The following is a 20283-nucleotide window of genomic DNA, read 5'->3' on the forward strand; positions in this document are numbered from 1 at the left end:
AAGAGGGCACAACATCATTCCTTGTGGGCTTCACTACGCTGTCCCTACTAAGGACATTTCAGAGACACTTTGGACCACTCCTGGATGAGAAACAGCAGAAGCTGAAGTTAAGTACTCACAGCTGTGCACATCATGTATCCCAGACCGAAGTCAAACCGGCACTGCTCATTCATGGAGTAGTGAATCCCTGGCAGCTGTGGAAGGGAAGGCCAGTCGTGTTCGAAGGGATCATCCCGCAGACAATCGTAGGAACTGCAACAGGCAAAAATTACAGGAACAGATGGGGCTGTGAGGCTTGCACAGTGTTTGTGGTTTCATTGCCTTTTTGTTCCAAACAAAATTGAGCCTACAGTTTCTCAGATGCTGGTCCTGAAGGGCAGCTAATATTGCAATTATGCTCACATTCACTTTAGCATGTTGTATCCACCTTCAATGGATTCTACACATCTTTTTTTTTAAGCCATTCCATTGTAATTTCCATTTAGCTTGCAGGTAAATTCCTATCAGTCTCCAGGCTCCTTATGTGAAAGGAATCAAAGGAAGAATCCACATGAGACCAAGAAGAAAAGAAAGTTTAATTAATTTTCCATTTGTGGAATTTCTTGCTGCCTGCAGCTGTCTTTCAAGGGAGGTTTCAAAAGCAGAGGCCAGGGTAACCAGCCCAGAATACCACTGAACTTACCATTTCCCTGTGTCCTCCCTGAGAAGCAGTGACTCATTTACAGACTTCACCCAGGTTTGTTCCCTCTCTCTGCTTCCTCTCATCACTCCCAACTCCATCCATAGCTTAAACTAAGTTTCCTTTCTGTGCGATGAATGTGAAAGTTTCTCCTCTGCTCCTAAGGCACGAGGACAGCCTGTAGAATTACATCTGACCTAGTCATGCCAGCACAAAGGACTGAAGCTAGTGCCGCCAAATGGTTAACACAGTAAAAGTATTGGTTGATTCACAACACTGGCACAGTCCACAGGATCTCTGAAACGTCTCCCAGTTATTTAACAGACATGAGGACACCATACATGAGCCCATCCTGGCAATCATTAAGGTTGCCTTGAAGTTACCGATAGCTGAAAGCAGAATTTTGAGGTTAGATTTACTTCAAAGCAAACCATCGTTGTGCTTTGTTATAAGACATTTTAAAAATAGTTGTATTTAAAAGAACGTAAAGCAACCCTCTAGACCAGATGATTTTTATTTAATAGCTAAAACTCTGGAGGATCTTGCTAATTGAAACAATCACACTTCCCTCACAATGTTTTTATTCCTGATCGCCACGCCTAAGATATCTATGATAATAAAAATACTAGCAAAAAGACTGACTCATGTTTACTTCATGTATTTTGCTGCACTTTTTTCCTACCCATTTTCAGCTTTTGCTGGTTATGGTAGTAGTTTCCCCATAGTTTTCATACAACTTGCACACAACATGAGGAGGGTTTTTTTTTCCTGTAAGGAGCAAAAAACAGGCAATAAACAACAGACCTTGTCAGGAACTCCTGCACAGGTCTAATGTCTGAAGTGCCAGGTCCAAAAAGGAAGGCAAGGGACATGGATGAAGCTGTTTAAACAGCTCTTGCATTTAAGGTACTGAAAGAAAAATTAACAACTGAAGAACTAATTCTAGAACCATGTGTGCTCTTTAGGTATCTACTAAAGTCAAGAAAAGCCCCAAGCACCTAAAAGGCAGATTTTCTCCTCTAGGCAGCACCATCTTGTCACTGACAGGTGCCATAAACAACAAATAGCATGACAGACACGATGCTGCTGGGTAGCCAAGGCAGCCCTCAGCCAGAGGTTAGAGTAGGGAGGGAGGAAATTTAGTAATGAGATTCATAACAGCACCTTCCATCATCCCTGAGAGGACAGCAAATACACCCTCAGCGTACAGAAAATGAACAGACGTAAATGAAGTAAGAAAGAATGGACTGACATCAAAGTAAAGGCGAGATGCAGAATGGCGCTGCCCCGTGGCAGGGGAGGGGTGCAGGGCAGAGCAGGACTCACTGGAGGTAGCGGTTCAGCTCCTGCTGGCTGCAGCGGGACCAGTGGAAGCGGTGGAAGGCAGCCTGCACCAGGGGGGCCATGATGCTGCCCAGCCGGACCTCGTCCCCGCAGCGGTTCCCTTGGCCGTCGTGCTCCATTCCTAAACTGCCCCGCACACAGAGACACAGCGGTGACCCAGGTGGGCTCCCAGTGCTGCCCCAGTGCTGTTCCCTCCCCAGTGCTGCTCCCTCCCCAGCACTGCCCCCTCCCCAGTGCTGTCCCCTCCCCAGTGTCACCAGGGATTGGTGCCAGCAAGGTTCTGAAGTCCCATGGCCCTCCTCCACACGAACAAAGTCATAAGGAATAAGACAGGGCGAGGCTGAAGCTAAAGAGCTGCTCTGGAGTAACTCCCACATTGATTGACCCTTGAGAGTATTTTCATGTCAGTAGCCTAATCCACTTTCGGAAAAAACTAAAAATGCCTTTTTCAGACTTCTGTGCACATGCACATTTGTGAATTACTACAGCTAAATGTGAATCCATTTCTGAATTACTGAGCCTGCCCTCCCTCCAGGAATACTAACAGAAATGTACCCAGGCTCTAATCTGCAGCTATTCAGGACTTTATATGACTTCCAAAAAAATCACACCTTAGTTTAATTCAAAGTATTTTGCAACTGCAGACAAGTCCTTTGCATGGAAGAAAAGAAAGGCACCACACAGACAGCTAGTTCAGACAAGCTGCTGCTGCTGCTGCTGCCCGGGAGCAATCCCACATTGTTTAAATGTGAAACAGCCTGGAAAGTGGTGGATGCTTTCTAGAAAATTGCCCCAAGTTAGATATTTTAAAGTTTCTTTTTGGCTTTATTGTGAATATATATGTTCCTTTCCTTTGTTAGGATCTTATATTGCATTTTTAATAAGCACTATTGGACTAATGTGGACAATATCTGTCCACAGCTAAACCAAATAAACAGATAATGCGGAATATGATTTGAGGGATTACAAACTTTCTGCAGTGGTGTCTCTTTTAAAGCTCATGCTGTGTTCCTTTTATTCCTGATTCAAAAATTCTGGAATCAAATACTATCTGAGTCTCAAATAGATGTCCCAGTCTAACTAAGACATGTTTATAGTGATTTCAATAAATTTTGGCACTTTATTGTTTAAAAAAAGAGAAAGGGCCTGCAGGCTTTCTCAGGGAAAACAGAATAGATGGAAACTGTTCAGAAAAAGCCTTCTGGTAACTGTTATTCTACCAAAGAGAAAATGGGAAATCAGTGGGAGTTCTCTGCGGGGAAAACAGGGAAACTAAAGAGATTTGGGAGAAACCAAAGCTCTGACAACTGCTGCCCAGGCATTGGTTCAAATCACATCAATAGGTAAAATGATTGCATTTTTTATATGAGATATATAGAATAGTTATAACAGCAGTGCTTGGCACCTCGCCTCTATACAGTATTGTTGCTTTTATCAGCAGTAACATATACAGATTATGTGCTTATTTAGTATGGATTGCTTGCAAGAATACTGTGTTCCACTGACTCAGTGAATTCATATTTCTTTATTATGGGTATTTTACATTTCCACCAGGGGACTACAATACATCATTCAATCTAGTTCCCCAGCAGCCCTGGAAGATATTTCGGCATTAGTACTTTTCTCACATTTGAAAATCCCAAAATATAAAGCTTGCTTAAAATCATAAAGAAAGCCTTGTGAGAGCTGAGACCTGAAACCAGAGCTAACCCTAAATACTGTTTCTTAACACTAATTGCACCTGTCCAATGTCATCAGCATTTGTCTGTACCAAAAACCATTTAAGGTATGACACAGATGTCCAGTTGTACTCACACATGTCCAGTTTCATGAGCCACCACAAACGCAGATGAAAAACCATCTTCATGGTTGAGAGTGCAGCTTCGGACAGGATGGCACATCCCAGTGACAGGAGCATAGCCTGTGAGAAACACCAAGTGTTTCAGAAAATGAACAAGTACAGAGAAATCAACATGGTGGGAAGCTCTAGGATGAGCATCTGTGCTTTGTTGTGACACAAGTTTAGTTGAAGTGGTCCTCTCAGGACCTCTGGCCCCAAACATTTAACAGTGTGTTCCTTCAGCTATAAAACAGAGGAAACCAGCCTGTTGAACAAGTTCCTTCAGCTATAAAACAGATGAAACTAGCCTGTTGAACAAGTTAAAACTTCCTGCCTCACCAAGAAAATTCTTGTCACCTCTTGGACTGCCCTACAATTGCCTTTTCTAGGTGCATAAGACAACAGAGGCAAAGGACACCACATGCTGCTGTGTGGAAGAGCTGAGCACCAGCCCTCAGGGAGCAAAGCCCCAGGCCTGTATTGACAGCAGTCCTGGCCAACACAGAATGAATGGGAAACCTCTGAGATTTCTCCCCTCTGGTGAAAAACCTGATCTCACAGGAGGCAGAGTTCTGAAAAAAGGAAAAGGTGGACAGCATTTGGCCCTGCTGTTCCAGACCTCTCCATAACATTTCTTGCAATTTAGCTGTAACACAGCAACAGCTTTGGAACTTTTTAAACGTGAAATCTATTCTTTAATCTTTGGGAAATTTCAGGACTGTTTACATATGGATCCCATTTTCTTGGCTTCAGTAAGAACACAGAAACAATCCAATAGGTAATCAGTAACAAAGGATAAAATAATAAGTGAAGCAGTTACAACTGAAAATGGCCCAACGCAGAGCTCTTGGGGAAAGAAAACACTGAGCACAGCTCAGCAAAAGATATACAATTAAACTTCACATGACTAGCATGGCTTGGTGATAAACGCAAATGCAAAGCAAACCCAGGCACACACCTTGCATGCCTGATGGACCAAAATCCTGCCTGGTGAGGAAGATTGCATGGTCATGATACTCTGCGTGCCCAGTGTCGGGTTTCTGCTGCAGGTAGGCCCAGCGACACACGTTCTCCAGACTTTGTGAGGGGTTCCCAATCTCTATCAGACTCATGGACTGCAGTCACACAGGGGAAAAAAAGACATCAAGAGTTATTTATTTCAAGTGTGGGCAATTTCTTTTCCCCCAACGTTTTCAGGCACTTGAGTAAACATCCCATTCCCGTTACAAGTTTGTTCTTAATAAAGAGATGCTCACACTTCAGAAACAAATTTTACTGGACCAAGAAAGCAAGAAAATAGCTCAAGTTCATGGTAGATTGTGATTTCTGCATTTAATGAGATGTAAGATACAAAAAATGTAAAAAATAGAAAAGAAATAAAAAGATGGGTATCTTAATGTCAAATCTGATACTGCATTGTGCACTCTGATTACCTCTATGCCACCCTGGCATCAGTTTACATCGCTTTATCATCTCTTTACCATCACTTCCAGTCTGGATATACAGTTCCTGATGGAGCCCATGTCCCTTTTGGAGCCACAACAAGTCTCAGCCAGGAGAGATTGACCCAGTGTGGGGAAGATCAGTGCCTAATGGCCAAGTAAAGCAGAGAGCCAGTGCCCTGTGCTGTCCATAGGCTGCTTTTGTCATGAAATGTAGCTGCCTAGGTTGCTCTGGCAGCCTTGGCACACTCCGGGATGCTCTGTTGGTGTAAAACTAAGTGTACTTTTTCAACTGCACTTGAATCATTACTCCCAGAAATGGACTTTCTCAGTGACTGTCTTTTAAATTGCATTTTCTTTATCCTATTACTCATCTGAAGATCATTCAGAAGGTGGAACACGTCTTCCCACTGTGGGATGCCGTTCTCCATGTAAACCACATGTTAAATGGGTGGTGAATTGACATGGCTTGGCTGGCTCCAGTGAGCTGACATATTAGGTGAGGTGCAAAGGACAGTTCTCTTGGGAAAGGAAGAGAAAAATATTTTAAAATCCAACTATTACGTTTGCCTATTTTTTTTTTGTTTTTGCAGTAGTACTTTCTGAAGAGTTCCCAGCTAATTCTGCTTGATACTGTGCACTGCTAAAACTTTAGAAAGATTATTGTATTTGGGATACTGTAAAATGTATGACTAACTGACCTGTCCAGGTCTTCCAGGATTTTTAAAAACTACAGATGTGAACCCTGGCTTTTCATTTGCAAAAATTATATTACCATGACAACACTGTAATCATAACAAAAACCACTACAGTTTAGATGCTATACTGTACTGCAAGCATTTGTCATTCCAAAATACTTAATGTAGAGCAAAACTTAGCCTAGGCCAAAAATAAGAGAGAAGTAATACAATTCATGTTTAAATACAGATGTATTTGACGTGTCCTCTAATTAAATGCATGATGGAGTACATAGAGTATTGACTACATGAAAAAGAAAATCCTCAAAGGGTTGTGGAAGAACAACTGGAATTGATAAAATAAATGTCTGCCAAACTGAGGTCTGATTTTGGCAAAACTAAGATATTACAATTCTGCAAATGTTCAGAAAAACAAATTTATAAACCAAATAGAGGCATGGTTTGGATTCTGATACCACTGTGGAATGAAAAAGTTGTAATATAATCCTGTGCTGGATCATACTGCTTCCAGCCATAATTCCCTTGGAAATTGAACTAATAACTGTATGTTAAATGGTGGGACACTTGTGGTGCCTTTATTGAATCTTTGTATATTTATAAGAACATACTTAAACAAACTTTGAGTCACTAACACAGGGAAAAACCCTGGCTCTTCAAGTAAAAATCCTAGTCAGTTAAACAGGGTTTGACTCTTGCTGAGGTCCTTAATAACATCAATCAGTGGTAAAACAAAAACAAACAAGCAAACAAAAAACTTATCTATATCACCTTCACTCTTATTTCTCCTAAACTGCACAGAAAAAGATCAATTCCTTCAAGAAGCTCAATTAAAAAATCTTGACTGGAAGACTCAAAAGCAAAGAATGCTGTAAAATGAAGTTGAGAAACCTCTAGTTTTCTAATCTTTTCTGATGTTTGCTAACACTTCCATATTTCATAACGACCTCCTTGTGTACATTCTACCAAATGAAAAATCACATCATTTAAGACACATTGATCAGAAAACAATGAAAACACATACGCTATCAACATATGCTTTGTTTAAGGGTATCCAATTATTTGCAAAGACGTCTTGAATTTGCATGATCAGCAAAAAAGCACGGAAAATGAAACATCAATTATTTCCTAATAACCACTGCTTTATAGCTTTCCTCTGTCATCTCTTCCTTGCCCACTAAACCAAACCCTTGTTGGTAGAGTCCATCACAAAAGCAAAATATTTGTGTCTGAATGAACTAAGAGAGCAGGTTCCAGCTCTCCTCTGATTAACATCGAGACTGCCAGAGGCCAGACCAGTCTGGCACAGCAAACCAGCAGCTCCTGTGGTGCAGGCACTGCACTGGCATCTGCCACGAGTCAACAACTCTCTCCCTGTATACTGAAGTCCATTCCAACAGCAAAACCACAGGCTCAGTCCAAGAGAACCTCAGTGCTTACTTATCAAAACACTGATTTTAGAGCTTGTCTTCAAGCAAACGAAGTTGGACCAACTGGTTAATGTGGAGTGTTGTGGGGTTTTTGCATCCAACACAATAGGGAGAAAGAAAAAAGGCCCCTTCCACATAAAAGGGGAAACTGAGAACACGCAAGTCCTATAAAACGTGTTTCAGCTGACTCAGCTTTTTTGCCAATGACACAATTTTAACATCATAAAACTGAGCCTTACTGCTCTTTAAGTTGGGAAACAAGACATCCAGTAGGAAGTCAATTATTTTGAGTATCCATGTGCTACTAATGTAAATAGGAAATCGAGGTCCTGTAAGTGAAGAGGACTTCAAAGAGTGAGAGGAAAAACTCAGTCTGCCTGCTGAGTACTCCAAGTCCATTGAGCACTCAAATCATCTGGTTACTAATCCCTTTTCTTTCCTCACTGTAATGCAGCAGTGTGAAAAGAGAAACTCACTTGATTCCTAGCAAATTTTCACCTGGAAGCCCACTTTCCGCAATTTGCCGAAGACTTTCAGATCAGAAAGGCTTCAACGGTGCTAACAGCAAATATTGCATGGCCAGGAAACCATCAGTCTGACAGTAAGTCAAGCTCACTGTGCTGTGCAACTGCACTGGCTGAGACCGAAGAACCATGAACACCGTGGTACTCTCCTCACAGTAGGCAATGGTATGGCCAAGGAAAGGAATTAGAGGTAGTGCTTCCCTCCAAAGAACCTCCAGGGCTCCAGTGGTCTTTGGATCAAAGAATTCCTAAGCCAGGCATGCCTTTATATAGAATTATATCCACTTTCCCAGCTGCCTTGCCTTTATAGATAAATGTTGCTGTCCTGAAGAAATAGCTTAGGAGATCATGGGACCAGGCAGAGCTTGTTAGTAGACAGGGCAGATGTCATATGTTTTAGAAGGATGTTGTCCAAAAATTACTCTTGTAGAGATATCAGATAACACTTAATAATATTTTCTTTTGGAAGTCAATGTGGGCTTTCATCAGAGCCCAACTCGTTATTAAATGGACAAAGCAAATGAGAAAGAGGAAAAGAGATGAGCTGTGTGCAGTAATAAAGGGCTGAAAGGTGAAATCCCTCTTTGTCACACTGCAAACAGGAGAAGTTTGGGGGCCAGCAGGCTGCACATGGAGAAGAGGTGTAGGTGTTACTCTTGGCCAGCAAAGGGCCCACACTGCCAGGAACTCGCAGGTCCTGCAGCTGGCTGGGAGCTCCGACCTGGCTGGGAAGGACCTCTTTCCAAGCAGGACAGCAGGCCTGTGGAGAGCATTACTCAGCTGATCAGCAGGAAAACTGCCAATGGAAAGAGAAACTTTCCTTCTCACAGCAAGAAAAGCAAAAAATCTGTGAACTGCTGATGGAAACAGATGGAGATGTTGGCCAAGAAGTGGAAAGGGCTCAGCTGGAAAAACATCCCCCAGGCGAGAAGACACCACAGAGGATGACGAGGACAGTGTGCCCTACAGAACCAGCCGAGGCCTTTTCTCTGGGAAACTCAACATCTACCAATGCTGCACATTCTCCTTCCTTTTTCTGATTCTGCCTTCATTTCTTCTCCACTACCTTCCTTCTTAGATGGAAGCAGCAAAAAACTCCAAAACTAAAAAAAACCAGAAGACAACTGAGTTGCAACTAGCATTCTTACGAAGAGGCAAAGCAGGGCAGTAAGAAATGGTTGAAAGCCAGAGAGGTCTTGGAACCTTCTTTGCTATCTGTCTTATCCTTTGGGAAGTTATCAGTTCTCTCATATGAACACCCTGAAGAACAAGTCGTTCACGAAGCTGACAGGAATACTTGTGGAGATTGTGGGGCAAGGAAGACATATGTACTTTTTTTTTTCTTTAACAATGTCAAAGTTATCTTAGAAGAAAACCGCAAATTTAGTCTATATTCTACCCAAACCTTCCAAAAATGTTCAAGCTGCCTGCCCATGTGAAAGACATACTGGTGTCACACACGGAATGGCAGCTCCCCTTAAACAACTGTTTTATTTACCTGATATTTGGCATCACTGGGTACAACTTTGCAAAAGTGATAATGAGCAGGTACTTGATGATAAGAACATAAGAAATTTAGGCTGGTCAGAAGCTTAGGGACCTTTCCTAACTCATCCATTAGGTGGTGCTCCAAGAGAACCAACGGGGAAGGCTTTGCAACTCTTCAGTAGCTCCAGGAGGAGCAGAAATATTCCTAACATGACAGGCTTCAAACTATAGTAGGAAAAGTTGGACCACAGCAATGCACACATTCAGGAAACAATTTAACATATGACTTTTCCTTCCTGAATGTGCAAAGTCTCTGCAAAACACACTGTTTACATTGCTTCTACTTGGCACTTCTATTGTTCATTGGATATTGGATTAGAACTTCTGTATTATTCTCTCATACTGAACAAGACAAGCAAAAGATAAATAAATACAATTATTGAATGTCCATGGTAACCAAACTAACAAAAATAGCTCATTCAGCAAACTGTCATTTTGCATTCAAAGGATTTGTAAAGCTTTCTTATGGCAGCAGTTAGTAAACATTTTTCAGTCTCCAATTCTGTATAAACGTAAGCAGACCAGGAATACAAAGCACTGTTTACGCTGTCAGCCAGCTCCACATACTTCAAGGTCCCAACAAAACATACTGGGAAATTTTAAGCTCTAAGTCTAATATATAAATAAGGGAATTCAACAATTCACCCAGATAAAAAAACAGGAGGGGCAATATCTCTTCTCTTTATCCCCATATGAAACATATGGAAACAGTGCAAAAATATGAACAGCTGCCAAAATGCTACATCATATGTAGGTCCTGGCCTTGCAACTCAGCCTGTGCAGAGCTGGTTACCAGATATGGCCAAATGCTGGGGTCAACAACTCTGTCTTCAGGCACATTTGTAAGGTCAGGGCTTGATTTCTGCTGATTCTTTCAGGTCCTCTGCATCTACCAATGTAAGTGGAAAAATAAGATACTCATATTTGTGACCTAGTACAATGAGAAGCTGGAGGAGGCTCAGGAAGATCTCAATATATAGAAATACCTATTGGGTAGGGAATTAAGATGACTGAGACAGTCTTCTCAGTGGTATCCAGAGAAAGGAAAAGAGGCAATGGGCAAAAAAAGAAGCCTTTAGGAGTGTTACTGTAGTTTTACCGTAAGAGTGGCCAAACATTTTGAAGGGTTGTTCAGAGAGGTTATTGAGTCTCTGGAAACATTCAAAACCAAGCTGGACCAAGTCCTGAACAACCTGCTCCAGGTGACCTTGCTCTGAGCAAGGCAGTTGGACTAGATGATGTTCAGAAGTCCATTCCAAGCACAGCTGTTCCATGACCCTAATGTGCAGCTAACAACCTCCTTGCATTACCAGGCACGGGTGTACTCAGCCAGAGTCTTTGCACCTTCCTGGGAGATGCAGAGGTAAGTGGAGGTGCTTATCCCTTTCCCTCCAGGGAAAGAGCAGGGTCCACAGCAAAACAGTAAGGACAAACACCAGATTTAAGGAATAAACCTGATTTGTGCTTCCAAGGCTGCCCTCTGAGAAACAGAGAGAAAGAACCTGACTCAGACTGAACCAGTACTTGCATCCTGGCTGAACCAAGAACATCTCCCCTGCTAGCATCAAGCTTAGACCTTAGAAAAGGTCAGATGGCAGACATAAAGAGAGCATCATTTTATGAAAAGATCGAAGGTAAAATCCTGTCCCAAATGAAGGCAGCAGGAGCTCTGCTAATATCTCAGACATACAAAATTGAAAAGTCCTTCTCAGTTGAGCAGTCCTGTCCCATGAGGTTGCAAGCATCCACCCCATAGTACCTTCTTCCTGAGCTGCCACCTAAACCCTGTTTGGGTTTCCTTCCCTCCTCTAAGCTATTTGAGAGGCTCTCTGCAGTGGTAGTCAGGTTCCACTTTCACTCTGACCAAGTTAACACGTGGTCAGAGTCCAACCACTTGTTATGGTGCCAACACCAGATTACAGCTTATGTGGTTTCATTTCCACACACCCCTGAGCAGAGCCAGCATCCCTCAGCCCATCCCACCCTGCTCCAGGCTGAGTACAGGCTCCTTGGGCTGTGCATGGTGCTAAAGGAGAGCTCAGGGGTGTCCTGCACTGCCACATCCACACTTCCCAAGAAATAACCCTCACACATCCTCAGGTGGCTGAATTTATTGAAACCCCTGCAGTCCCTGCAAAATTCTTTCCAAGTGTTTTTTCATTAATCACTGTATTAATTACATCCATCCCAGCTAACTTGTGCTTTCCTCTGCACTGTGCAAGGGCAGCGCATCTGCACACAGAGTCACCATTGTCAGTGGACAGAGCATGGGGCTGGAGCCAGGAATTTATGAGGTCTTATCCCCAGTCTGCCAGTGGCCTTCCGTGTGGCCTTGGAAAATAACACTTAACATCTTTGTTTTTTTAGCTGTAAAATGGGAATAATAATCTTTATTCACTCACCTCAAAGAGGCGATGAGAGGATTTTATGCAGTGCTCGGTATTTAAATGTTTCCAAACAAATTTTAGAATAACCAGTCAGGGTTTTTAAATGCATGCTCAGCTCATCTCTTGCAACCTCCTCTGCACTTGGTGTTCGTGGTTGCTTTGCTTATTTTCCTTAGTATTCTAGAGCTAGCTGGATTACAGAGCTGTTACAACCAAAATAGGTCTAAGTGGAATAATTCGCACAAACATTGATATATATTAATCTCAAATGCATCCGCAGTTGCCAAAATTTGGAACCAATCTTCCTACTACTGAAGTCAAAAAGGCAGAAGAGAGCCAACTCATCTTTTTCCCATTTGAAGAAAAATGCACTGCGTGTACCCTGTTTACTTATTTGTAGTATCCCATCACATCAAAAGAGCCAGTGACTTTGGAAGTCAATGTCAAGAAAATGCAGAGAAATGCATTGTGGCTTCTGAAGCCAACAAAGATATGGAGCAGCCTTTGCAGAACACATTTTTTCAATCCCGTGATGGAATTGACAAATGATTGGGCAGCAGCAAAGCACAGCTGAAGCCTGCACATCAGTCTGTGCTAGATCATTTGTTGGAAGTACTAAGAGAAAAGTGGGGAGTCAGGGAAGTCCTGCAAAGTCTTGCAAAGCTACCCCAGCTCCAGCCCAGCCACTCTCTGCCTGCTCCCAAGCCTGGTGCTCTTGGCAGGGATCAACCTGCCACCCTCTCAAAGTCCTGAGGTGATTACTTACACAAAATGCAAATTCAGTAAAACCATGTCAGATATTTGAATTTGTTCCTGAAGTAATTTCAGCATCTAATCACCAAGTAATATCTTCCATTTTTTATTTTACCAAGGCAATTAATGTTATTCCTGAAATTAGTGAAACTTCTGCATGTACAGTTGCCTGTGTTTGAAAATATTAAAAAATAAGTACATTTGAAAGAGTTGAGTACCTTCAAGCAAGAACCAGTGAAAGGTTGGTTGCTATGCAACTCAAGCATTGTCCATATTATTCTTATCAACAGATGACATATTGTATAAAATAATATAATAGTCTAAAAAAACCCACAATACAGTAGAAGGCTGCTCAGGGGTGAAGAATTGGCAATAGCTGAGAGCGCTGTCATAAACCTGACATTGATGGTACATACTCCATCAATTACAGAGCCATAATGTAATTATTATGATTATTTAAATGGCACCCTTGATAATATATATAAATTGCCTGCAGTGAAGCAAATGAATCTGAAAATATTAGCTCCATGCTTTCAAAAGAAATGCTTATTCAAACAAGACTGGGATAACATTTTCATGTTGTGGAGCCAATCGCGCTGCTTCATTCATGCACTGCCTTAACTTGTACACATACCCTACTTAATACTATCTATTTTGAATATATATTTTCCTAAAAATTGTTAGTGCTGGTGTGTGGGAGAGTAAAATATTCAAGGCTTTGTTCTAATTCCTCTGAACAAGTTCAGAAAATAAGAACTATACACGTCTTCTTCTGCTTTTCCAGTGCTAAGTTATCCTAAACCTTTAAAGAAAAATCTCCTCACCTTCTACTCCCTGGTACTAATTCTCTGATCAGGAACTTTAAAAACATGAACAGAAAAGGATGTATTCTTATAACAGCCATGGCATGCAGGTTCCCACATCATAAAGTAGAGGAGCTCTGGAATTATATCTTTTATATATACTTTTTACTATTTTTAGAAAGCCATAGATTGTCTTTCATATAAACAAGAATCAGATATAGAAATGCAAGAAAAATTATCTTTGGGGCAAGCTTGTGATAGCAAAATTATTCCACTGAAACCATCAGGACAGCACCGAAGCTAAAGTATTGTCCACTGTAGATTGTGGATGTAGAACCCAAAAGCAGAATATCCACAAGCAGATTATACAGACCTGCAAATGCCACTTCTGTGATGTGGCCAAAGACCCGCCAAGAAATGATGACTTCTGTCCTCCACCCCAACTCTACTTTCTAAATAATACGAAACTGATAACTTTCAAATTATAAATGGACAAGGCTTTGCTCTTCACAAGAAAACAGATCCTTAAGATGGAATGATGACTGCTGTAGCCACTGTCTGCCATCTGGAAACTGGCAGAAATAACCAGAGTTCACACTGAGGTAGATCCATAGGGCTAAAGATGAATAATAATAAACACACACCAATTATGAAATGCCCATAAAATAAGGACTACAAAAAAGTGACTAGCCCAAGTACTAATTCTGCTGGCTTCCACCACTATTGCAACATCAGATTTGTATGAGATTCGTAAGTCAATTCGCAATCAAATTTTTTGCCATTACAGCAATCACAAGGATATTTCAATCATTTTGTAATTCAATGTTATCTACACACTCCATGAACTTTCAATCAGAAAATGGCAAATATGACCTTTTCGACCTTTTACTTTAGGACGTAATCTGATCAAGCTTATCAAAAGTACATAACTACATCATCCTCACTATCACTGCAGGAAAAGCAGAGATGGATAGGTTTGTTTAGTTCTCAGATGGAGAAGCTCCAACAGAAAAATTTAACCTGTATCCAGGTAATCAATCTCCTGCAGAGTCCAGGCTAAACATGAGAGCTCCCTCATTTGCACCAAGGAGGAAAATTCTCAGCTGGTGTTGAGCAGGGTAAGCTGGTGAATGCCAGTGGAGCTTCACCGTCTGCACTGGCTCTTTGCTCACAGCATTCCAGCAACTTCCATGAACAGACATGGAGTCATCCAAAATCCAGGTTTACTACATAAACATGGAAATCCCAGCAACTCCAGTCACAGGAACATGCATTAGACGCTAACCCTCTGCTCTGAGTAGCTGGGCCTGATGCTGCATTGGAGAGCAGTAAAATCACATGTCCTTAACTAAAGCTGTTATCAACATACTTGAAATGTCCTGTTCCTGTTTCCATGGAATCTGATGTTGACTTGGCAATAAAGACACAGGTACTGAACAGATCAATACTTTTGAAACCCATTTAACATTTTGTTCCTCTTTACCCAAGTTTTGTCTGTGGAGCAATCCCTTCCACAGAAACTGAGAGAAAGAACACTTGATATTTTTAATTACGGGTTTGATCTGCAGAGCTCTTGCCTTCTGGCCCCTATTCCACAGAACACCCAGTTAACTTTCAGCACATGTGTAGTTCCACTGATAATAAGAACAAGTATAAATGAGTTCTTAGAAGGAGACTGTAGCCCTCAGCATCTTCCAGAACTGACTTTGTGTTTACTGTTACTTACTTACAGTTGAACCAAAACACATTGTGTTTTCTTTAAGAACTAAAATGTTCTCTATGTTTCGCGGACTATTCCAAACAAATCTGAAAAGACAGACTGCCAGAGCTAAGCAGTAACTTCAAATGACAAGGGAAATCCCAGAAGAAATTGAAATTATTTAAAATGCAAAGTTTAAATTATAAGCATATATATATAAAAACATGAAAGCTCTTTATATTTGCAGACTAGTAAGGATAATATATATGGGTAAAAATACAAAACAAATGCATGTCCTCAGTAACTGCACTGCTCATAAGAGAACAAAGTCTATAGATATTGATATCCTCCATTTAAATTAACATTTTCTTACCTTGCTGTAGCTCAGCAGGATTATCCTCACCAAGACAACATTAATGTGAGCACCCAGGGACTCATCATGATAAATTTCATTAACCTGCAAAAGAGTTCAGTGCTTTAACAATGGTAACTATGAAGGCAGTGATACAGCCAGTACCTTTTATGCTCTGTCATTAGGCCAGACACCACTTTTTGATCATATTTAAAACGTGAAAAACTCCACTAATGAGAGAGGGAATTTTTTTTTTGCCAAACCCTGCTCTACTCTCCCAATAGGCCATAATTTAGGGAATCATTTAAGACAAATGTATACTCAGAGACTTCAGATTAACAGGTATACAAGTGCCAGCCTAATTGGACTTGGTGGTATCATGGTGCACCCACATGATGCAGCTGAGTTGACCCATGTGTGCCCACTGGAGCCTGGCAATCCAGGCAAAATCCCAAACATCTCCCTGCTGAGAAGGACCATGCATAGGGAAGGGGATGAGCGAGCAGGGAGACAGGACCTCTCTCCTGAGAGCCATTCACCAGATCAGCTCAGCTGCACCCTTGTAACTCTTCCATCTGGGACCCATCACATCACACTCTGCCAAGAGGATGTGCCTCCCCGAAAACGCTGGTCAGGCACATGGGCTGGTTTTATTGTGTGTCAAAACTCATCAGTGTTAAACTTTGCAAGAAGAACAAAAGCTACAAAATGCCAGCAAATTAAAATTGACTTCTTTTTTTTATACCAGAGCTACATAGCTGAACACACACATGGGGAAATCACCCCAGGAACACTGAAAAGAAAACTGTAAATATTTAGAGTAGAGAATGAAATGTGGATGAATAACAATTACTTAGGAAACACTGCTACAAGCAAGCTGGGCAAATATTAACTGTTAACAAGGCTGATTTAAGTATTCAGTGATGAAGACTGCATGAGACTTGGCCAAATGGCAGGGGTTTAGCTTTGCAAATTAGAAGAGGCAGATGAGATCCCTGCAAGGCAAGTTCCTTCCCTAAAACCTCCTTCTCTTCGTAAAGGTTGCACCAAACCGAACTGTTTTGCTGGCTGGACCTAGATTTCATTTATTCCTGCAAACTAGATTCATTACTTCAAGCTAATAAATAACTTTCAGGGAACATTTCACTTGAAACATGGTAAATAATGCCCTGCTACTTCAATCAGCCCCAGTTTTTAATGGCCTGTATTTTATCTCTTCAAAAACCATTAAAATTAAATACATCAGTGTAGGTTTTGCTAAGCAATCCCCACTGACATTTAAAAGTGAATTTTAATTCGTTTCATCAGTATTTTTTGACAGAAGAGCCTTATTTTATGCCTGGTAGGCATCCAAGTTTTCAACGGTCCTGAGTGTCCTGCTGGACGGCAGCGCCAGGAGGAGGCTCACACCCTCCAGGACACCTGGGGAATATTCTAGGGGATGCCTGGGATGCAGGCTTGTTACCGGTTGATGAGCAAGCAGATCCTTGGATTAAGATGGGGGATGAGGAGCTCTTGGCTATGAGTGGCTTCAGGGACTTTTGTTTTCATTGCAGGGCAGAAGGAGCTGATTATGTTCAAATCTGCTTTGTAAACAACCCCTCTAGAAATCAGATCATCTCTTTGCATGTTTAAATGAGACTTAGAAGACTGACTTTATATTCTGAAATTTTAAATACTCTCTTATTTTTACTTTGAGGACCATTGCTCAACACAGATTATGAAGAGATAAGACATAAAAGCATTTTGCTTTAACAAAATTCTTTCACCCAGGAAAAAGACCGTTGAACATTGTCAAGGGAGGCAGGGATATTAATTTGTCTCCCTCTTTGTGTGGGGGAAAGCAAGCATTCAAATCAAGGGTATGAGGTTGAAATAAGCTGTAAATTACCTGTACATTAAATGATTATTAAACAAAAACTACTGTGCATAGAGGACAGTAAACACAGCATGTAAATAAGTATGTAATTAGTTCATAAAGCATAATCCAAATTGGTGCACACCACTCTCTCATTAACTTCCAGAATTTAACCTAAGCCTCTTTAGACAATCGTTGAGTAACCGAACAACTGTATCGCTGTTGTGTGCCAAAGGGAAACTTGGCTTGAAAAAACTGATGGAACAGAATTATAACACTGTTTGACTATTCATGCAAATGACATCTAACAAACAAACTGTGAATGAACAGAAAAGCACAAGCACTGTAAAAAGCTGTTTGGTTCTCTTGGGATCCTGGATTTTCTGCAAGACAGTGGGCCAATTCAAAGCTCTGGGTCTTGGTTTCATTAACAAAGATGAGTCCAAGCCCTCTTCACACAGCATCTTCCTCTGAGCTAAACTGTGGTTTGCTGGGCGTGTCTCACTGCACATGAATAATATGCTGAAATAGATGCTTTTCCTTTTTTCATGCACAGTCTAAATCACACCTATTTGTTTCAGGAAGCTGTTAGAGATACAAGATCCAAGCGAACATTGTGTTTTCAGAGGTTCGTGAAAATGCACGTTGAAAGGGCCAGCACAATCCCTAGCTCAGATTCTCCACGTTCCTCTTAATTCAACAGGAAAGCAGAGTCAAGCTAATGCAGCTCGATGTATAGGGCAGAAAATGACCAAGCAGCCTGTGCAATCAGAAAGCTCCAGGCTTAAGAGCAACTCACAACTTTGAAACTTACTGTTTGAAAGCACAGATAGCCAGACAATGGAGATACAGGTTCAGATGTCTGTGCAATAAATACACACAGCTGTGGAAAAGACTGCAAGTACTTTTCCAGCACTGCATCTCCATGTACTTCAGCAGGACATCCTGCTTTGTATCAACAGAAGAAAAGCCAGAGTCAATCTCCTGTTGTTCTTAGATCAGTAGGTCTAAAATTAAGTTGCTGCATAGGAGAAAAAAAAGTACACAGAGACCATCCCATAATCACAGCTCCTGAACTGAAGGCAGTGAATGAATTAAATCTTGATAGATGTCCTACAGTGATTCAGCATTTATAGAGGGTGATGAAGAAGGCTGGGTAAATCTCAAAGAATTCAAAGCACAGTGAAACACTGTAAAGAGATTTTCATCAAGCTATTCTAGTTCGCTAACTATTTTGGGATATCTTTGGTTTCTTTTTCTGGGATATTTCAAAGGAAAGCATGCATTTCTATTTAAAGTTTCTGTGTAGAAATCAGGCTGGCACAGATTGGTGCTACATAAAAAAACAAAGACTTTATTTACTTTTTTCATCTGTCCCTCTCTGCTAATTTTATAATTCTTCTGCCTTGAGTAAGTTTCAAGTCAGTACAGTAGGCACATAGAATACATCAAAAAGCTAAAGGCAAGCCAAGTGCCTGTGAGGTGCCTCATGCTTTGTAAAAGAAGAACTGGAAAGTTTTGAGTACTGAGCAAAGGACGGCCGAATCCTAAAATGGAATTTTGAAAGCTCCTGTACCACAAAGAGTAATCAACAGCCTGCAGTTCTGCTAGTCTTGGGGCAGGGTGGGTTACCTGCTGATAGAGCTGGCAGGATTTTTAGGCAAAGTCAGGTGGTTCCCTGGATCCCTAATTAAACCAATGCACCACAGGAGAATAATCTGCGTATTTTGGCAAATCATCAGCAAACTCATTCATGCAGTTTGAAGGAGCTCCCAGCCTTGCAGAGTTTGTTAGTATCTGCAATGCAAAAGGCGGATCATTTCATCACAATGGCTCCTGAACCATAAATCAACCGGTTTGTCTTGAGGCAGCTCCATGGATTGCTCCTCACGCCTGGGTGAGTGCTGCTGCCCCGGGCTCCTGAGCACACACCCCTGCTGGACATTTCATAGCTTCAACCTCAGGCTACATCAGCATCAAACGGCTCCAACCCAGCAACAGCAGCCATCAGAGGGCACATCTGACCGTTTGGAGAGGGCACAAACCAAGAGTCATCTGGTTTTGCAGCCACCACAAATTGCTGACCCATCCAAGCTGATTATCCCGCTGTTTGATCACCCGGCATCCTTACACAACTGCTGCTGCAGAAACTACTGATGGCTACGTGCTCCCGGGCAGAGCTGGGACCATGTGTGGATCTCTGCCAGAGCACTACTGGAGAGGCTGGAGAGCATCAGCTCCTTCCCTGTGGGATGGCAGAGCTCCTGGCAAGCCATTGTAAGAGCCCAACCCGAGACGCAGCTCATTCATCAGACCATAATTATCTGCAGCAAAGCCTCAGTGCCTGGTGGGCATCCAGTGATTGTCTATTTCTGTAAGAAATGTCTGGTTTGAATTACAGGATAGGAACCAGAAATGTCACGGTGGATACTGAGCACAAACTTCTGTAATCTGACCCTCTCAAAAGCGTTCTCCTCTCACTTTATTTTTCTGTGGTACCACTTCAAACACCACTGTGCTCTTCGATTTTCATCACCTTTTTTATGCTTTTGTGGATCCCAAATGAACATTTTTGACATTCCCAAAGCTTTATCTTAATCCCACAGGAATAATATTACATCAGTTCCTCTGGTGGATGTACCATGGTCACACAGAAAGTTGTAAGCCAAAATCAAGGGCTCCTAGTCTCCCTTTCTAGTCCTTACAAGGCATTTCCTCATTTCCTCAGAGAAGAACTCTCTTTTTTTTTTTCCTGAAATCTTTGTTGAGCATCACAAGGAAAAAAGAATAATGAAAGCACACAACACACATGAAACTTAAAGGTCAAACTGTGATCTCACATTTGGAAAACATCTATCATTCTGCTCAAAACCAGGCAGTTTTAGAAGAGCTTGGCAATGTACACTGCAAAACAGAGATAAGTATCTCG

General features: G+C 41.6%; 1 protein-coding gene across 1 annotated transcript in view; it reads right to left on the minus strand.

Moving 5' to 3' along the window:
* The window catches only part of ADAMTS2 (ADAM metallopeptidase with thrombospondin type 1 motif 2), a 170722-nt gene that overhangs the window by 28778 nt on the left and 121661 nt on the right, over positions 1-20283 (minus strand). The window contains exons 10-14 of the mRNA XM_066197448.1: positions 15518-15601; positions 4822-4978; positions 3839-3944; positions 2006-2149; positions 120-252 (exon numbers count right to left, since the gene is read on the minus strand). Coding sequence (XP_066053545.1) covers positions 120-252; positions 2006-2149; positions 3839-3944; positions 4822-4978; positions 15518-15601 — 624 coding nt within the window. The remainder of the gene's footprint in view (positions 1-119; positions 253-2005; positions 2150-3838; positions 3945-4821; positions 4979-15517; positions 15602-20283) is intronic.

Source organism: Chamaea fasciata, unplaced genomic scaffold (genome assembly GCF_029207755.1).
Source record: "Chamaea fasciata isolate MVZ Bird 193981 ecotype frontalis unplaced genomic scaffold, bChaFas1.0.hap1 SCAF_15, whole genome shotgun sequence".
Classification (NCBI taxonomy): Eukaryota; Metazoa; Chordata; class Aves; order Passeriformes; family Sylviidae; genus Chamaea; species Chamaea fasciata.